Source organism: Anabrus simplex, chromosome 6 (assembly GCF_040414725.1).
Source record: "Anabrus simplex isolate iqAnaSimp1 chromosome 6, ASM4041472v1, whole genome shotgun sequence".
In the NCBI taxonomy this organism is placed as follows: domain Eukaryota; kingdom Metazoa; phylum Arthropoda; class Insecta; order Orthoptera; family Tettigoniidae; genus Anabrus; species Anabrus simplex.
This window is the reverse complement of record NC_090270.1, coordinates 253,340,774-253,360,817: the sequence shown is the minus strand read 5'-3', so window position 1 is coordinate 253,360,817 and position 20,044 is coordinate 253,340,774. Positions and strand designations below refer to the sequence as shown.

The following is a 20,044-nucleotide window of genomic DNA, read 5'->3' as shown; positions in this document are numbered from 1 at the left end:
CATATTGTGATCTTTCCTACTTTTAAAGACACCACTCTAACTTATTCGTCTACTAATGTCATTCCACGCCATCTCTCCACTGACAGCTCGGAACATACCACTTAGTCAAGCAGCTCATCTTCTGTCTCCCAAGTCTTCCCAGCACAAACTTTGCAACATTTTTGTAACACTACTCTTTGGTCGGAAATCACCCAGAACAAATTGAGCTGCTTTTCTTTGGATTTCTTCACGTTCTTGAATCAAGTAATCCTAGTGAGGGTCCCATAGACTGGAACCATACTCTATGTGGGGGTCTTACCATGGACTTGTATGCCCTCTCCGTTATATCCTTACTATAACCCCTAAACACCCTCATAACCAGGTGCACAGATCTGTTCCCTTTATTTACAATTCCATTTATGTGATTACTCCAATGGAGATCTCCCCTTATATTGACACCTAGGTACTTACAGTGATCCCCATAAAGTACTTTCAGGGGCCGATGACGTTGATGTTAGGCCCCTTAAAACAACAAGCATCATCATCATCAAAGTACTTTCACCCCATCAATGCAGTAATTAAAACTGAGAGGACTGTTCATATTTTTAACCTGACTTTTAACCCCATTTATCATCATACCATTGCCTACTGTCCATCTCACAAAGTTCTCATGGTCATTTTGCACTTGCTCACAATCTTGTAACTTATTTATTACTCTATACAGAATAACATCATCTTCAAAAGCCTTATCTCTGATTCCACTTCTTTATGTCTATCATTTATGTATATATATATATATATATATATATGAAAACATAAAGGTCCAATAATACTGCCTTGAGGAATTCCCCTCTTAATTATTACAGGGTCAGATGAAGCTTCGCCTACTCTAATTCTCTCAAATTTATTTTGTAGAAATATAGCTACCCATTCAGTCACTCTTTTGTCTAGTCCAATTGCGCTCTTCTTTGCCAGTAGTCTCCCATGATCCACACTATCAAATGCCTTAGACAGGTCAATTGCAATACAGTCCATTTGAACCCCTGAATGCAAGATATCTGCTATCTTATCTTTAACTTTATGGTATTAGGTTATTTTGTAAATTTCTTACTGCTGTCTCAATCTTGTGCAATCCTCTAAAAGGCACAGTTAATTTTTTTTGCCCAAGGGAATATAAATGAAGAGAATCCATCTGGCTTACCATTTTATTCAATACAGAAGTTTTTCAAAAATGTACTGCATTTTAGTTTTAAGGTAATGGATCTCAAGTGTGATAGTATCTGGAATGACTGGGGAAGAGAAAATGAAGGTGGTGGGATAATAAAAACGGAATTACAGGAGCAGCATGGATAGAAGCAGTGGAACACAATGGGATGAAGTTCAGTGTGAGGAAAAGTGGCTTTCTGTGGACAAAAAGGAAGATTACAGTAGATACACTGCTTAGAGAAGTAGTCCTGAAGAAAGTGGACATTTCTGATACATGAGAAGTATAATAGAGGAAGGTGGTAAGCAGGGAAGACTGTCTCATAACTTTTCCTGGAAGTGCTCCAGATTAGACTTTTAGTTAGCAATGGGTGCCTACATTGTTTTGGAAAATGTAATGTCTCAATGACTTTTTCAAAACTGTGTGTAGAAAAGGTGGTGATGTGTCAGTGACTTAGAGTACTGGAAAGATAGGTTAACAGACATCTGACAAGTTACGAACCGAAAGACATATAGAATAATCAAAATAAAGATGCATGCTTATGTGTAAAATGGACGTTCTTTGCCAATAAAAGATTTGATTAATTTATACAATCTTGGTTTCAACAAACACCTCTCGTAATGGACATTCTTCCACAGAACTGACGTCCGGCTCCATGGCTAAATTGTGAGCGTGCCTTCGGTCACAGGGGTCCTGGGTTCGATTCCTGGCAGGGTCAGGAATTTTAACCATAATTGGTTAACTCCTCTAGCACGGGGACTGGGTGTATATGTCGTCTTCATCATTTCATCCTCATCACAACGCGCAGGTCGCAAATCGAAAGAACTGCACCTGGTGAGCCGAAGTCCTTGGACACATCCTGGCACTAAAAGCCATGCGCTATTTCACTTCACAGAACTGACGGTGTCCGCAAAAAATATATTCGACTGCATTTATTTATTGCATGTATTGTATTTATCGTATGTTGTGAATTTAGTGTTGTGTTTATTTCTGCAATTACGGTTCTCACTACACAGGAGAAGGTGTTTACCATGGAACGTTATTTCTGCTCAAAGTGGGGCTTCAGAGTGGGCTGAGTTTGCATCACACTGAAGAACGGTACTAGGAGTGATTTAATAGGAAGAACAAAATAACAAAACAATGCTAGCTGTCATTGACAATTACTGTCGTACGAGATCAGTCTTACATCAACAGAAGAACCATCTCCGCAAACTAGAATCTTGTAAAACTTCTTCAGTAAGTGTTGCTGTCTGCAGCAAATATCTGAAATTCTGTTTGAGCAATAGATCTGTTCAGTGGATGCTTAAATATCTGGGTGTATTTGCATACCAAATTCAAGTTGCTCAGCGTTTAACAGAAAGGGATGAGTGAACCCGATTGCAGTATTGCGGCCAAGTGTTCCTCATTGATGATCCATATTTCTTCTGCATCATTGTTTTTCAGATGAAAGCCATTTTCACTTTGATGGCTACATCATCTGACAGCTCATTTTTAGGGCTTAAACGGCCTGATGTTTTACAGAAACCACTACACAGTACATGGGTTACGATTTGATGCACCGTGTCTGGTGATGGAATGTTGGACACTTATTTCATCAAGAATCCAAAAGCAGTGGATGAGGTAGTTTACAGAGACCTCATTATTATGCTATTCTTGTTGGATTTGCACTGTTTTTATCATGCCAGAGTCTTAACCCTCCAACGACAGTGGATGCAACAATATGGTGGGGTTGTCCCTTACCGTTATGCAATGACAGTTTGGAGATTGCCTAATTTATCTTTGAACTCCATTCCCATACCCTTCCTGCTCTCTGGATCTCAAGACCCCAGATACCTAAATTTTGAAAGAGTTAATTTTCGAGGCAGATGATCCGCCTGCAAATACTGAAGGTCGTTCGGAATCTCCGGTGACAAGTTTGAAGACCACTGGTGGCACTGTTATCAACTTGAGCATGTCAAAACAGGGAGTGATGTTACACTGTATGGGAGGGTGAAAAATCAGGTATGGGTACATGAGATAAAGCATCCAGCCACACCTCTTGTTCAACTTGTCTGTTCCTAGAGAGAATGGAGATGGTAACAGGAATCCGTGCAATGCCTTTTATTGACATTCCATTGAAGGCACCCGATGGGTTACCCATGGACTTCTATGCATTTCGACTCTTAAAAAGAGCCTTAGGAAATAGATGTCCACGCACTATCAGTGGCTTCTGGAAAGCCTGTCAGGAGGAGTGCGATGAGATAGGCATGATAGCTCTGTGAAAAAGTCTGCTGCAATGGAAATTACATTGTCGGGCTATGGCTAGAAATGCTGGATTTCCAATTGAGCATGATTTTTGGTGGAGACGTGGCTTTTCATAAGCTAATTACCCTTCAAACATAGTCCCCAGAGATCCCAAATGACCTCTATTCCCGAATCTTGTGAAGTGAGAAGATAACTTTTTTTCTTTTTTTTCTGTGTTCTTAAAGCAACTTCTATTTAACTTCTTCAGAAATCAAATTGGGTTTCTAGAAGGAAACCATAATTTAATTCCATCAATTACAAATGTTAAAAACATTTAAGATCTTTAAGTCTTTAGGCTTTTTCAATCGTGAAATTACCAGCATTTCACCCCAGTGCAGCAGTGGGCTCATCAGTTGGTATGCTACACCTTTCAAGACGCTGGCTTTAGTGCGCCATTGAGACACCACTGCAAGCCTCCCATGAAGGACAGTGCATTGACGGTGCACTAGGGGAAGCATGTGCCTCCACTTGTATAAATGCCTGCCTTTGGCTTGTATCAAAAAAATTAGCTTCCTAGAAGGAAACCATAATTTAATATCATTGATTGAAAATGTTAAAAACATTTAAGCTCTTTAAAAGTCTTTAGGCTTTTTCAGTTGTGACATTACCAGCGTTTCTTCAGAAATGTTATGAACATGAGCCACATGCTGGTACACATTTTGAACATATACTATACCAACACAACTAAATAACATTTCATTGTCGTTTGTTTTGCCATATGTGGTGCAAGGAAACTGTGCAGTTTGTTATATTTATGAATATGGTGGTTTGAATATTTGAAGACTTGTTACCACCATAAGTTGAGCCATAGGTCAGTATGCTCAGAAATCTTCAGGTTGCGACATAAGTAACGTTAAAAATATAAATGTATGTTTCAGAAACGCACTCCGATCTACAACATGGCAGCTGGAATGTGTCTGGGTGTGGAGCGTCCTGCCAAGGATGCTCACGTCGTCATGGTACTGTGCTCAGAGCTTCATCCGAGTGAGTGGGACCTTGTTAGGACTACCAGCTGATTCGTGCAGGTTCCCGTGCCCTGGTGGCATCTCCCTTTCATGTTTGTCCTACAGATCGTCATATGTCTGATGACGTTCATGTTCACGGTCCTTCTCGCTTTTGCAGGCTGATAGAATGTGAACGTTCACTTGAGCCATCATCCACACCACATGGCTCATCATACACAGTGTCATTTCCAGCTGTAAAATAATGGTGATAATAGATATTAATTTGGTGCCAACAGTTGGGTTCTGCCTCTCAGTTGTATATTGCCTGAGGGTGTTCATATTATATTGTATTGAAACAGGCAAATTTCTGTGCAGAATGCAGGTTTTTGCTTGTATGAAATTTACGGAAAGCCAACTATCAAGGTGAGAATATAAAAAACAATCTCTCTGTTTACTCCTTTCTCCTTGTCTACTTCTAGTCCAGGACCCAGTTATTACCATTATTTGTATTTACAGCTACCGTAAGAATGTTAAGCAAGTTGGCAAGAGAATGAGGTTAACTCTGTTCCTGGCATTTGCCTTGGCAAATTTGTCCTAGTGTTGCAACTCAGATCTGAAATTTTGTTTATTGCTTGTTTCCCAAGGGAAGCAGAATACTTTATTTTTGTTGCTTATTTATAGTATCTACTAAATACTCAACTTTTTTATTAATGTTTTTGTTTAAAATTGTAGTCTTTAAAACAGTTGTTAAATGCTGTGATTATTGTATTTTATTTCCATGAAATGGATGTTGATCAGCTGTTGATAAGACTGAAGAATGTTTAAAAGAAATGGACTGATTACTTGGCAGCTGTAAATAACTCTTGAAAGTATTTTGAGAAAATTGTGTGAACATTATTGTAACAGGGTCGCATTATATAATGCATTACTCTGTTGTTATTGGTGTTCATTGGATTGATTGTGGATATTTTCATGCTTGCCAAGTGTCCTGCTCATAACGGATGGTTTGACATATATCATGATACACAAGAGAATATCATGTTGGTTGGGTATTTTTATGGACATATCAGTGCAAGTTGTAAAAATATCATTATGTTAACTCATCATTTGATCTATAACTGTTGAGTGTTTGATACATTGAATCTACTAAAACAAGTTTTCTAAGAAAGAATATGAAGACTTGAAAAATAAATAGGCATGATGTTACTTAAAAAGTGGTTACTGTTGTTGTCGTCACAGATCTCTGTAAGTGTGAGCTGTTGATGTAATTTGATTATATGTATTACATTACATTCATACATGACCTCTTTTCTGCTACAGAAACTTGTAACTCACAGAACATCTGGCATGTCATCAAAATAGGCTCTCTTGTCATGATGGTTGTGTGATGATCCACCATCATGCTAGAGGTAAAATTGCTCATCCCCACAAAGCATAAAGCAGCCTGTTGTGGTATGCGAGGCCAGTGACCTTACTGTCAAACTAGAATGTTTCTGTTAAAATTTTAAACAATATTTATTTAATTCTTTGCATAGAAATCTACACTTTAGTTTTACAACTTACAAAACCTGTTATTAACAGAAGCAGTAATTTTATTTTTATACAAAAGCATTTTGGATAGATATTTACATTAATACTCTCTCCATAAAGAATTTTTTAGAGAGTCACTCTCAGTTTAAAAGGTAAACAGTTCTACAAAAGCATAATTCCCTTAACACTGACAGTTCCATGTGGTATTTGGGCTTGGAACTTGGATCACCCTAATTATATTCTTGACCACAACTTTGATAGGCAAACATTAAGTTCTTTAACAGAAAAAAGCCTATTTCATTGCTTGGTTATAATGTTCATCACACATGAAAATGCCTGTTCACATAAATAAGATGTGGGGAATTGAACTATTATGCTTAAGAGCTTTTTACGAGATTAAAGGAAACTCTTTCTTTTTGACCAAAACCAAAATACATCACATTGAATTTGACTCTATATATCCAATCACATTACAGTTCAGTCAACTGCTCTTCTTCTGGTCATACATGTTAGATGATAACAAAGGAGTACTTGCCACGTTTTTCTGACAGGAATTCCAGATGGTCTGAAATCAGAGGTATATCTTCATGCTTGCTTGTTTGAGTCTGGACCTTTCAAAAGATGTTTTATTTATTTTTACTAAACCCTTAACGTGATGTTACTGAAACCCTGGTTGGGAATCACTGGTTTAGAGTTGCAAGTTTTTGTGACAATATTAATGGTATGCTATTGTATTTGGAATAAAATATATCTCATCTGTCACAATGGATGACATTGTTCTCTACTATTTGTTTAGTGTTTATAATTATTGCAGTATTATTTAATGTTTGAGGTACTGTATATGAATAATCTGTTGAATCTCATGTAGAAAGAGACCTTAATCATATTGCTGCTGGGAGAGAAGTGTACCTGAATATCATTTCATATTGTATTTCTGTAATGTTTGTGTCATTTACAAAGGAAGAAACAGTCTTTCAAGTGTTCCTAATCTCTGTCATAATATGTTGAAGATATGTTTTAAAGTTTAGCCCTTAAAATGGAAGCAACAAACTTGCAAGTCTTTCTCATGTATATTTTAATGGTATCAACATGTGTAGACTATGATAAATGTCAGCTACAACAAAAAATGATTTTAAAGAAACAGGAAATATTGTAAATAGATACAAAGTACTTCCCAGAGTAAAAAGGAAGAAAGCAATTTCTAATATTAATGTTAATTATGAGAGGTTGAAGAACGATGATTATAATGATTATACAGTGACCACCCGACAAGAGTTTACGGCAAACTCAAAGTGTATGTAGCAAGCTGACAGGCTCTGTTCCCCAGATTCCTACTGGCCCTTCCCACCGGAGACAGCCACTTTTTTTTCAGCAGGAAGGAATTAGGGAACAGCCTCGTTATCATAAAGAGCAGGGAAGAAATGAAAAGCGGTGACTAATTTTCCTTTTCTTATGTTAATGGTGTAGCAGCTGATGAAAATTATTCCCATTTTCGTTCATGCAGATCTGGCATTTTCGAAGAAAATACTGTGATGCATGGCATAATCAATTCATCTTTTGTTTCACTTATCACTCTCCTAATATCATTGTCCAGGTCGTCAGCTTTATTCAGATTGTTCCGCACACACATCTATCTTTCTTTTCCTTTTTTTTCCCCTTCTTAAAATATTGCACTTTGGAAATAATAGAAAATCATTAAATATATAAGAGGCAATTGTGGAAAAAGCCAACCAGAATAACCTCAACAATCACACACACCTAAAAGACCCCCCCACTATTCACTCTGCTAAATTAAATCATGTATCAGTGAAGCACAACAATTCAAACTCCATTAAATGATTCAATTTGTTAATTCACTAATGCTCATTAAACATCCCCTGCATCATTTCCAAAATAATTTAAAATACAACAATAATAATAATAATAATAATAATAATAATAATAATAAAAGACTACAAGTACACTTCTGTGAAATGTAATGTCACCGGAGCACGATGTAACGGAAAGTTACTGGTGAACTAGCTATCTGGTGTGAGACCAAGGATGAAGCATTGCACTCCTAGCTGGACTAGTGAGGAGAGATGAAGCACAAGAGGAGTACTTCGTTGTGATAACTTCAACAATTATTAGAAGGGTGTACACAGAAATTTAACATTAACAGTTTTACACTTGCTAATAATACTCAATTCATAATAATTATAAAAAAATTAAAAAACAGAAAAGTTATTATTAATAATAATAATTTAAAATGTGATTTGGTAGAATCTGGTAATGTTCTTCAAAGAACAAGACATGCCATTCTGTTTTTAATTAAATTATACCTTTTCAGGTTTAATCTAATATTAACTATTTCCTTTTTCAATTGTCTTCCAGTTTTATTTATCCTGAATAAGCTTCAACAGGCTAAAGAACCTCACATTTATAGACGCAATCTATCATACAGTTTCTTTTTTAAGGGATATGTTTCATCAATAAAGATTTTTTGTTCAATGATGTAGCCTACTTAACAATGATAGATAATTGCTACTTTATAATCACTATCCCTAAGCACATCAAATAAATCCCATCTCACTAGCGTAAGTGCGGAGCTCTACCAATGACTCGGCCTTACAGGACAGAGGATGGGACAAAGAAGCTGTTGTCTCCCACCAGCTAGCTCCTTCTTTGTCTCTTGTGTGGAGGAATACAGCCTGTCCCTCCCGTTGGCTTGCTGTGCACGCCTTGCTTGAGTTTGCTATAAACTCTTAGACAGTGTTTTTTTTTACTGCATCTGAGGCTATAGTTCAAGAGTTGATGTAGGTATTTCTATTCTCGTGTATCCTTTGTATATCTTAGCTCTTTGAAACTTCCAAGAACATTCCAGTACTGATGTTTTTATGGAATTACCTGCATATATCCTTACTATTTCCAAGCTTTTACCCATTTAACTACAGGAAACATTATTTATGGTTGCAAATATTGTAATATTCTGGAGAGAAACATAATAGCAAGAGCTTAAAAACATCAGAACACTTTATCCTTTGCTGGTTTGATTGCCTGGTGTGGAAAAGATTATTCTAGTTCCTTGTGGCAAAATTAGAATGTTTTAGATTGCTTTTGCTTTTGAATACTACAGTCATTATTGTAAAAGTTTAAGACCAACATTCTTTTTACTGGTATTGAAAATTAGAATACTTTATGATACAAACATCATTGCTTAGTTGTTGTAGGTATTTCAGTGAATGACATCACATGAAGATCCACTGTTTTGAGAGCATAAACTACCTTAAATTAGTCCTTTCATAATAACTGTGGCATACGTTCAGTGAGGGACTTTATTATATAGCCATTCAAAATGTATATGAACATTGTGTCAAAGCTTATGAATTTGATGAAAGCTTTTCTTGTACCATTTGCTTAAGTATGGCCCACAAATTCTCTGTTGGGTTGAGAACAGGCTTGTTACGTGGCCACCGATGTTCCTAGATGTTTTTTCTCTGCATGTGTTCTTTTACTGGCTTTGATTTGTTCACTTCCATATGAGTTAACACTCTTTAAATAAATGAGATCACTCATGGGAATGCCACAGGGTAAAAATAATAATGCATCAGTCTAGTTCTTATGGTCGTCAGAAATTTGGAAAGAAAAAAAAAAAAAAAAAAGCACTCCGATCTAATCTTGAGCAGTCCCTGATTGATGATGTTCATCAAACTTGAGTTTCCTACCCTTTTGAGTTTCATACCCTTTTGAACATATGTTAGCAGTGATTATCTTCAAAGAACTTTTTTGAAGTCAATTTATGATGCTAACATCATGAGGACTGGTTTTCCAAGAATGTCCACTTTTCTTTCAATCCTTAAACTCCTCGACACCTTGATATTTCGGGATCACGTTATGTTCTTCACCTTCCTACTTATGTCCCATTCAGATTATTCTTCACTTTGTTGGTTGCTAATTCTGAGCCATGAATAACACTTTATAATTGTGGTAATCTTAAACTTTTGCAAATGACTGTACAGTCAAGTCCCTTTGGTACGGCTTATTGTAAGTGGTAGAAGTCAAATACAGGTATAGAGTATGGCCATCCTGTATTCCAAGATGTTGTATACACACGTTAGGACAAACATCTCCCCTTTCCCCAGATACAAGTGGGTTGGGATACATATGATGCCTCTCCATTTTTTCCATTCCTTAGTTGTCACTATTCCATTTGAGGATCTCTATCTATCCATCATTATCTAGTAGTCCGGCTTCATGGCTAAATGGTTATCATGCTAGCCTTTGGTTCAAGGGGTTCCTGGTTTGATTTCCGGACAGGTCAGGGATTTTAACCTTCATTAGTTAATTCCTATGGCTTGGGGTCTGGGTGTTCGCAACCTCTTCAGCATTAGATTTCGTCTTAGATAGGGCCCCATCCTCACAGACGCGCAGGTCGCCTGCATCAAGTCAAAAGGCCTCTTTGGTGGCTACATGCAAAAAAATTTAAAAATAAAAAAATAAAAAAATAAAAAAATAAAAACTGGTATGTAACAATATATAGAAGGCTCTGAAGACACTGGCATGCTAACATATTTGAACATGTGTAACACTTCCCTCTCAGCATTGTTTTGCAATATTAAATGTACATGATAATTTAATGTTTAATAGTGGAAAATTTGTGTTTAATGTTCATATAACATTGGTTGTGTTTTAATAGAACTGAATATGTCTGTATCAGTTCAAATGACTATGGTTTGTGTTGTGAATACTGTACAAGTATCATGTATGATGCATCATTTGCCATTTCGATGTAGCTAACTCATGCTGCACATCTGTAGCACACATTGAGTGGTGCGAGAGTGCTTCTGTGACATACTTGCTTATATCAATTTTAATGATTAAGATTTCTTGGCAATGTGCTGTAAACTTTGAGTTTAAAATGAACAGCCTGGAAGTAAAGGAGTATTTTGTACTTACACAGGCCTGTATTTAAGTAACCTTGTAACCTCAGGGCAAAAGAAAAAGGGAAAGAGTGTGTCTTATTATGTTACTCTATCCAAGATTAATGTAACTTTCACAAAATTGAAAATATTTTTTTGAAACCAGAACAACCAGGCCTCATTTATTTTATAAGCTGCTTGTTCCGTCATTGGCAAACGAGTTTATCAGTTCTTTGTTGTCCAGTTTCTCTGTGAATTCATGCTTACAAGGGACACCTTTGACCTCGAACGCTCGGAACCGCATGCAACCATGCTTAAAATAACAAGCAATTATAAACAAAACAGTAGTGTGCGTCATTTCCATGCAAAACATTGCATTCTACCTCAAGTAACATTTTAATGTAGAAAAACAAAGTAACAAGATTTCAATACCATAGGAAGGAAATTAAATGTAATTTAATGGCGTCAGTGTATCATTACATTTTCAATCAACAGTGCCAAAAACTCTCTGCATAAAGTACTTATAATAGCGCAAAACACACACATACAGCAGTACCACACACCTGAAAGGGCTTATATTAGTCCTCAAAGTGCAGATGCGGCATTTCGATGAAGTGGTTAAAACAAAGTGGGAGAGAAGAATATGCACACCTCGCTAAAGCCACGTTATCACATTCCAAATCACTTCCGCATTCACGCAGTCCAATATCAAAAGCCACTAATTACATTTTCAAATGATGATGTTGGTATGTCAATGTCATAACCTTTCGCCAAGCATATTGCAACATAGGCTTATACGTAGGTGTAGCAAATTGATTGCAAATTACAGAGTGAAGTTTCACGATGAAATAACGATCATGTACCTTCACTTGTGGTTTTTTCACCTTGTAGTCTTACAAAATCAGTAATCCTTCTGATATAGAGTTTATATTGCTGAAAGAAGTATACATCAAGGGGTTGCAAATATTTTGTTGTTGTCGGTGGCAATATCTTCAGCGTAACATCTTTGTTTGGAAAACTTGCATCTAGAAGGGTACGATCTATATGACCTGCCCAGGAATCACACAACAATAGGCTCTTTTCATTTGTTACATTTTCACCAAGGACTGAAGTTAGAAAACGTTTCATGTGTTCTTTAGTCATTTTTCCACTTTTGCTTGCCCCCATATGAATGTTTTGTGGACAGGTTCTTGCAAGTTTCTTTAAAATATTTGAACTAAAAGTGCCTTGTCTCTCTTGAAAACAGATGTACAACTTGTTTGTTAGTCTGCCTGCCATTGATAAAGTCACATCAATTGTGTAGCTGTGGGTAGAACTATGTACAGACTGCAACACACTACCTGTAGTTTTCTCTCCTCTGTAGGACAGTGTTGATGCTGAAAACATTTCATACTGGAATTGACTCTGGTCACTGTTCCAAAAATTACCTTTCTCCTCACCCACCTCTGTTATAAACGTGTTCACTTCTTCCACAAACTGTTGTGCCTTCTGACGTATAATATTATCGTCTTCTATGTCCTTACGTGTGACAAATGTAATATGCCTGGATGAAATGCCATATTCAGCCTTGAGATGGTTGATAAAGGAAATGGAAGCTTTAAAATTGACCAAGCCAACCATTTTAGCCCCTTCTAGTGACCACATCTGCAGATGCCAATAGTGAACTGTAGATCCATACCTCCTTGCACCATCAAATTGCAATATTACATACTCTTTTATAGTTTGTAATTGCGACAGTCTGTTTCCTTTAAAACGAGCACCTGCTCCCAGTTTCCTAGACACATAATTTAGAATTAATGTGCAATTTGATTTACTTTTGATGCACTTATAGTGCTTCATTAGTTTGCTATAGGAATTGAAGCCACGATTGTAATAGTCCTCATAAATATTCTCTAGTACGCTGTCATCAATATCTTTTAATACACTGGACCTCGTCTTTTTAGGTGGAGAGATTTCATACTCACTTTGACTTGACTATTCCTGTTGCTCTGGAGATGAATGTCATGTACTGCTTGAAGAGCCACCTTCAGTTTCAGGTTCCTCCTGTCTTTCAAAATCCGTATATCCAGCGTAACGTCGTGTATTTGTGTCATCACCATTATATTTCTAAATGATTATGTTATATAATATATCCGCAAACTCCATATCCTCGGCCCAGATGTCATTTCCATATTCAGCACATCGCAACTTGGTCCCTAATATTTGGACCACATGTGTAGGATTAATTCTCTTCATGATATCACTGCACTGTACACAGTTTACACAGAAACTCTCTTGTGAACATTCCAAGAGACAAATACGTACTGCAGCTATACCACTCACGCAACTGGAGCACTGGTTAGTGCAGCTACACTATGCCACCGTCTAGTGGCGCTAGCAGACAAGTGCGGAGTTTTGCATGGAAATGAAGCACACCACTGTTTTGTTTATGATTGCTTCTTATTCTAAGCATGGTTTTGTACGGTTCCGAGCGTTCGAGGTCGAAGGTGTCCCTTCTTAGTAGCAAGGCAACTTGGGCAATGTCCTGACTGTGATCTAAGTACAAATGCCGAATCCTCAATATCCGTATTGTAAACTTGCTGTAGTTTAGAAGACCCTTCTTAGATTTCAAACAGGCTTAGCTGTTTCAGGTTTGACAGAAACTTATAAACACTAAATAACAATAACATTTGGCAGTGTTAATACATGCCATGCATGTTAGCAATGCAGGGCATTTACATTTCTGAAGAAATGCATGACCCCATCAGAGATGACACTATGCTCTGTTAATTTCATTTCACTCAACCTTTTGTACAAAGTTATAGAAATTTGCTGCCCTGGGCAACTGCCAGTTTCCTACCCTGCCTGCATACCAGTTTTGAGTTTTTCTTTTAATCACTGCAGTATATTGGAATGACACTACGAACATATACTACTTGATCTGTACCTTTTTGTAAGACATGACAAGTACCATTGTTTCTAATAAGTATTGGATGAGTAGCATATGTGAGAATAAACTTTTTTGATCTTTTCTGATGTAGATATGTTCTAAGAACTCTTAACGACGTGCCATGGAGAATATGAATAGCCCTTCTGTTTCTTAAAAGGCCCTGTTTCATTTTTTAAATATTTTAATATTATTCAGGAAAAGAACTACATACTATATTTCTCATCACTTCTTAATAGAATGGAAAAAAGGAAGATAAACAAGAACACGTATCTCAAAAAGCTTGAACTTCTTGATGTTCTGCCACCGAGAAACATGCAAGAAACTCGTCACGCAGTTCATGGAGGGTGATAGCGTACTGTGACATCATGGTTAATTGGACAAGTCTGAGACTGTTTGCCTTTCTGTTCAAAGCAAAGACTTGGTGCAAGAGGGTGGAGGGAAGATCTCATTTACCCCTATCAACCCACCAGGCAGATAACATAATGTCATTTCACTGATCCTGAGCCTTTGAGTTGCGGTGGATGGGAAAGATCTGCATCCTTCTGCATCCAGCTTAAATTATGTTTTATGTTATGTTCTTAGTTCCATTTTTTGTAAATAAGTAGTTATAATTTTACAGTTAATACAAAGTTTAAAAAATAAAGAGTAAAATTCAGAGGTATGGCTACACTCAATTTTTATTTAATGGCAAATTATATTTTGTTTGTTTTTAAAGAACTTGTAAGCTGGGTTTTGTTCTAATTCATTGCTTTTTGCAAATACAGTTAGCAGTTATGTTAATAACATAGAAAACATAATGCAGACAAGAAGTTCTAAAAAGATTTTGCTTGTGTGTTATGATTAATCAAACAAAAATGTTATCCTTCTTCTTTTTCCTTTAATAGACTTCACATAGTGCTATGGCCAATCACTGCTTTGTTCTTTGAACATATTATATTGTATTATTATTACTGGTAATTTGAAGATGACTGTTCATTGTTTTTGAAGTAGAAAGTTAGGTCAGAAAAAAACAGCTCAAGTCCTCGCTTTGCACGAGAGAAATATTCGCAAGATCTTGTGGTTCATGCATGCATGTAAAGAGCGCAGTACTGTTCACTTATGACTTGAAGTTTTTGTAAGATTCTCAGGATTTTGACTGCCAGCCTTGAAACTCTCAAGCAAGAAGAATTCTCATCCCTGGAGAATATAAGTGGTTGCACGAATTTGTTTGCAAATGCTGCTACATACATAAATATTTGTTGAAATTATATCAAGTAATATTTTGTGTAACCCTCACTCTACAGAGGAGGAAACTTTGTGTGATCAATATTGTCTCTTTTTTGTCAAAGTGGTAATATTTGTTGTTAACATTGATGTTTATTCAGCATGAGAATGATCAAAGTGCAGGCTGATATTTTGTGGTGACATAAATGCATAAACCCAAGAGTGAACAAGGAAGGAATATCTGTTGCATGAACTAGATGCACAAATATAACACATGTATAATGATATATAAGAAAATTCCATACAATTCCTCTCAGTGAAATTACACTGTAATAAATATGGTCACAAATCTCCCGATAACAATATACAAAGTAAACATCAAGTATTCACTGAAGCATCATGTTTGCATTGTTCAAGTGGTCATGCTTGGGTATAATGTGAAGAATAAATCATCACATAGCCTGTAATTTTATTTCAGGGCATTCAACTTGGTATCTACAAGTACTGTAGCCAATGTACAATCACATTGTAAAGAATGTTAATATTGCAGAATAGTGTGTTATAAGGGGTATATCGTGGTCAATTAAGATGGATGCGACAGCAGCTGAAACCCATGTTCAACAGTGGTGGTGGTGGTCGCTTATCACTTTTATGGGAGGGGCATGCATTGTCATGTTGCAGCAGAAGACCTAGCCACTTCTTTTGCATTGTGCAACATTATATGTATAGGGTTGCCACGTATGCAGTGCTGTTTATAGTGGTCCCTGGTTCCAGCCAGATAATGAGGTGAAGCCTACCTTGTCCCAGAACACTGCGGCCCAGTGCTTGCCCACTGAAATTTCTTGAGGGGTGGAGCTGTCCATATGCTTCCAATGTATTAATATTGTTGTTTGGTCTCCATTTCATGATAACTTTTCATCCCCAGTCATAATTCTGTATGTAAAGCAGACTGGATTCTGGTTGTGGCATTGCAAGAGATCATTGTTGATATCCACATATGCTTGTTTTTTGCATTTCAGTCAACCACCTATAATCCACCTCCAGGACAATTTTCCCAGCAGTAGGTGCTCACGCACAATGCGCAACAGGAGTCTTGTAGCAAGTATTATTGTCAAGGATGACCTGCTTCACTCGTGCAGTGTTGATAACAATGTCACTGTCCTTCCAGAACTAGTTCTTTCTTCCATTGATATACAGCCAATTTCCCAGCCCTCAGCCCTGTTGTATACAGTTTTCCATGGGCTCCACACATTGCTACTAATTGCCTGTGAATCTCTGCGACCTCCTGCCATTTTGTCAAGCATTGTTCTTTATTATTGTCCTCAATATTATCCACTAGCACACTTACATTCATGAAGGAAAATGCACTGGGATGCACGACTGATTGCATCCCTTTGTTCAGTGTTGCGTGTTGCCGTCATGTTGTGGACAAATGAACTAGGTACCTCGGACATGCCATGACTCTCTCAATAGTGGAGTGTAGATCAGGAGAGATTCAAAAGTGGAACTCAGTATGTGATGCCCCTCTTATATCATGAACGATATTACAGTTTCACTGCTTGGCTTCTGTGTTCAACTGAATATGTTGATGTGATGGTTGTTCTGTGTATTCATTAATTTCTCCCTCATTTGTTGTAAATTATGGAGAAACAATATGCAGTGAAGAAAATGTTCAGTAGTAGCCATCTTCTTTCCTCTGATGTTGTGCTTTGCCACTGCTGTGGTGGATACCAGTAAATTGTTGTTTTCTTCATTCCATTGTAATCTTGTAGATTCATGGTGTGCAGTAGATTACTTCTTCTGATTCTTCTAAGTTCTCTTACAAGAAGTACGCTATCAAAAATATTGTGTCAAATTTTCCTTCGAGAAATCAAATGATCATAAATATATCTTTCAATAAATGAAACTCATATTAATAATGATTAATTTATTTGAATTAATTTTTGAGAGATATCTGTATAGAATTTGGAATCAACAAGTGTAGGATTCAGTGTCATCAAAAGGGGGGAACTGACTCAAGGCCTATGATTGAAAAAATCAGTTCTCTTGAGCATGATGAGATAGGGCCTCTGTAATTCTATTCCAAGCGAGAGGTCTTACGTTGTAAATGAAAACTAGCAACAATTTTCACACTTAGATATGGCAGGAATTTGGCACTTGTAACGTCTATTCTGTTCTGTGGCAACAAGTTACAGTTTTACTTGACAAGTTCTGTCTGCATACAGAGCACACTTTCATCAGTCCTCCTCCTCCTTCTTCTTCTTCTTCTTCTTCTTCTTCTTCTTCTTCTTCGTCTTTTTTTTCCCATTGATACAGGGTCATCTATATGGAATGTCACTGTTTTTTGTTTGCTGCATCTTCTGGACACAAATAGTTATCGTGTCCTTGTTAATATCGATTAAATTAACTTCCCCATCAAGACGGCAAGCAGTATTGATGACATGGCTTTCCATCGATATAGTCATTCAGCAGAAATTTTTTTGTAATTGGTGACTTGATGATTATGGGCCATGTTACAACTCGGTAATTTAATAGGATGCTTTTAAACATGTCAGTTGCTATTATTCAGTGAAGTCAGGGATCACTATGAACCTACAAAGATGGCAAAAATCTCTCTCTTATCACTACTAAAATGAACTCCCTCTGCTTGACTAGGAAGCTGCTTTATTGTTTATATGGTATATGTTACCCCCAATGATATACCAAATAGAAGTATTCCATCTTATTGTACCTAGTGCTGTTTCAGAAAAATTGCTGTTTAGCATTTCCTCTTTGTTTCGTTACATTTACCAATCCTCTGTTGGATTTTGGAGGCATTTAGTAAATTCACAGAGGCTTGCAGACTGAGTGTTGAATGTCATAACAGATGTACATTTAATAGGATTTTTAAACTTTTATTTCCATACACAAACTGCAATGTTTTGCTTTGGGAGGTATAACTTACATAAGCTTTTAATGTTTCTCCTAGTGATGGGTTGTGTCTGGAATCTCGAATAGTCTATCCCATGTGTCTGGGGAATCGGGTACCCAGTTCCAGAATCGATTCCGAGAGACTAGTAACATCATATATGATGCAGATACGTCAACACGTACAGCACGAATGTGTTCTGTAATGTGAGTTTGTTTTGTTTTATAACCAGCTCACTCTACAAGCCATGTTTGCTCTTATAATGTCCCCTAGTTGTATACTCTAATACAACTTAATTTGATCAGAATATATGATTCTTTGTTTGAAACTAATCAAATTGTATAGACTGTCAATAAATCAAAACTTGTACAGGGATTATGACATAATATAATCTATTACAACTATTTCAACAAAATACAATTGTACTATAGAGACAACCTTAGCTAATGGTAAGCAGTGATGAAAACAAAAATAGTAATTCTCGCGGTTTCTCGTAATAATATTTAGTATCAGTATGAAATGTTCATTGCAAATTAAATGTAACGGAAGATCAGGTACACTACGAAACAAGTTGTGTACCTATTACAAATGTGACTTAGTTGCACAGACTTTATACGTTTCTACTAGCGATATTGGAAAACCACATTCGAAGCAGAATAGAGTTAAAGTATAAATAATAACATCGATTACTACACCCATTGTCGAAAATATGTTATTTCCAGACTACCAGGTTAAATTATTTCATAATGATGTGGTATAATTCATTCATAACAACCAATTTAAATGGGTGTTATATCATACTATACCATATACAAAGAAAACAGTAAATATTGCACTTTGAATTTTCCACATATATACATGTACGACTCACTCTACTGCGTGCACACTGGTGACGTCATCACGGAACCGATTCCTTGCATGCGACATTGAGTATGGCCTCGAAGTCGTAAGAACCGATTCTCGCGATTCCAGGTGTCATTCGCACACATCACTAGTTTCTCCAACTTCCCTCCAGACATTGTCGTCAATTTTTTCTCAAAACATACTTTGGCTAGGTTCATATCACATAAGCAGATTATTTCCCATATAAGTGAGCTGTCAAGGGTGACTGAAGTCAGTCTAGCAGGTTTGAAAAAAGAAAAAAAAAAAGCTACAACTTGACGCGCATAGTTGTTTCCTTTTTATCCTGTTTGTGTGAAATGGGCCTAAATCAGAAAACAGGGTAATCTATGTCCAGCTGAGCATGTGAACTGTCCGCATGCAGTGGTTTATTTCAGAACTGTACTGGTCATAAAATCAATAGTGTAAGCATTCACTTCCAGAGAAAAGAAAAAGAATTATAAGAATAGCTCTCTTTTATTGTTATTTTAACATCTAAACATGGTAAACCTAAAATATCATGTATGTCTTCCTTATGCGGAACATGTTCTGCGTGTCCATGAATGGGCATTCAAATTTTGTGTGTATGAGTATGGCCAAGTGGAAATGTTGCTATGGTGTTGAAACATCTTGGGTTTAAATTTTGAGTTCACTCATACAAGAATACGAACAGTTACGAAAATACTTCAGTGAATGTTGCTGTAATTCATTGAAATTATTTCAATGGGGAAATGGTTTCTTTAACAGTGATGTGATTCTGGTAAACAAGTACTGGTACAGAAGATTTCCAACATTTTTGTGAATTATACATGGTAGATAATGTTAAATGCCACAGTGGAACCTTGATTATCTGTCCTTTGATTTTCTGTCAACAGAAGGAAATAACTGTTAAGTTCTTTAGTTTCATTCTTGAAAGAACATCAGATTTTATCAAATCACACTTGGAAATATTTAGAAATATATCAGTATTTGTTTAAATTCTATTTAAATCCTTAAATACTTGAAATTATGAAACTTAATGAAGTCCTTACTTCCCTCCACTGTAGCATAGAATACAAGGTGATGTGATACTCTTGTCATCAGCTTGAGTCCTGCTGGCTAGTCAGTCAATTTTCCATTACGTCATGCTCCAGTAAAGTCAATAACACTGTGAACTGCACTTTTAGGTTTTCTTAATATTATTCTTGGTGCTCCCATTGTATTATTATTATTATTATTATTATTATTATTATTATTATTATTATTATTATTATTATTATTATTGTTGTTGTTGTTGTTGTACAGCAA

The 20,044-nt window shown here is 36.5% G+C and overlaps 1 protein-coding gene across 1 annotated transcript in view; it reads left to right on the top strand.

The window, feature by feature from the left end:
• The window catches only part of Pgant35A (polypeptide N-acetylgalactosaminyltransferase 35A), a 121,328-nt gene extending 116,224 nt beyond the window's left edge, over nt 1-5,104 (top strand). The window contains exon 12 of the mRNA XM_067149276.2: nt 4,345-5,104. Within this exon, the coding sequence (XP_067005377.2) occupies nt 4,345-4,482 (138 nt within the window). The 3' untranslated portion in view covers nt 4,483-5,104. The remainder of the gene's footprint in view (nt 1-4,344) is intronic.
• Nucleotides 5,105-20,044: the final 14,940 nt, after the last annotated feature.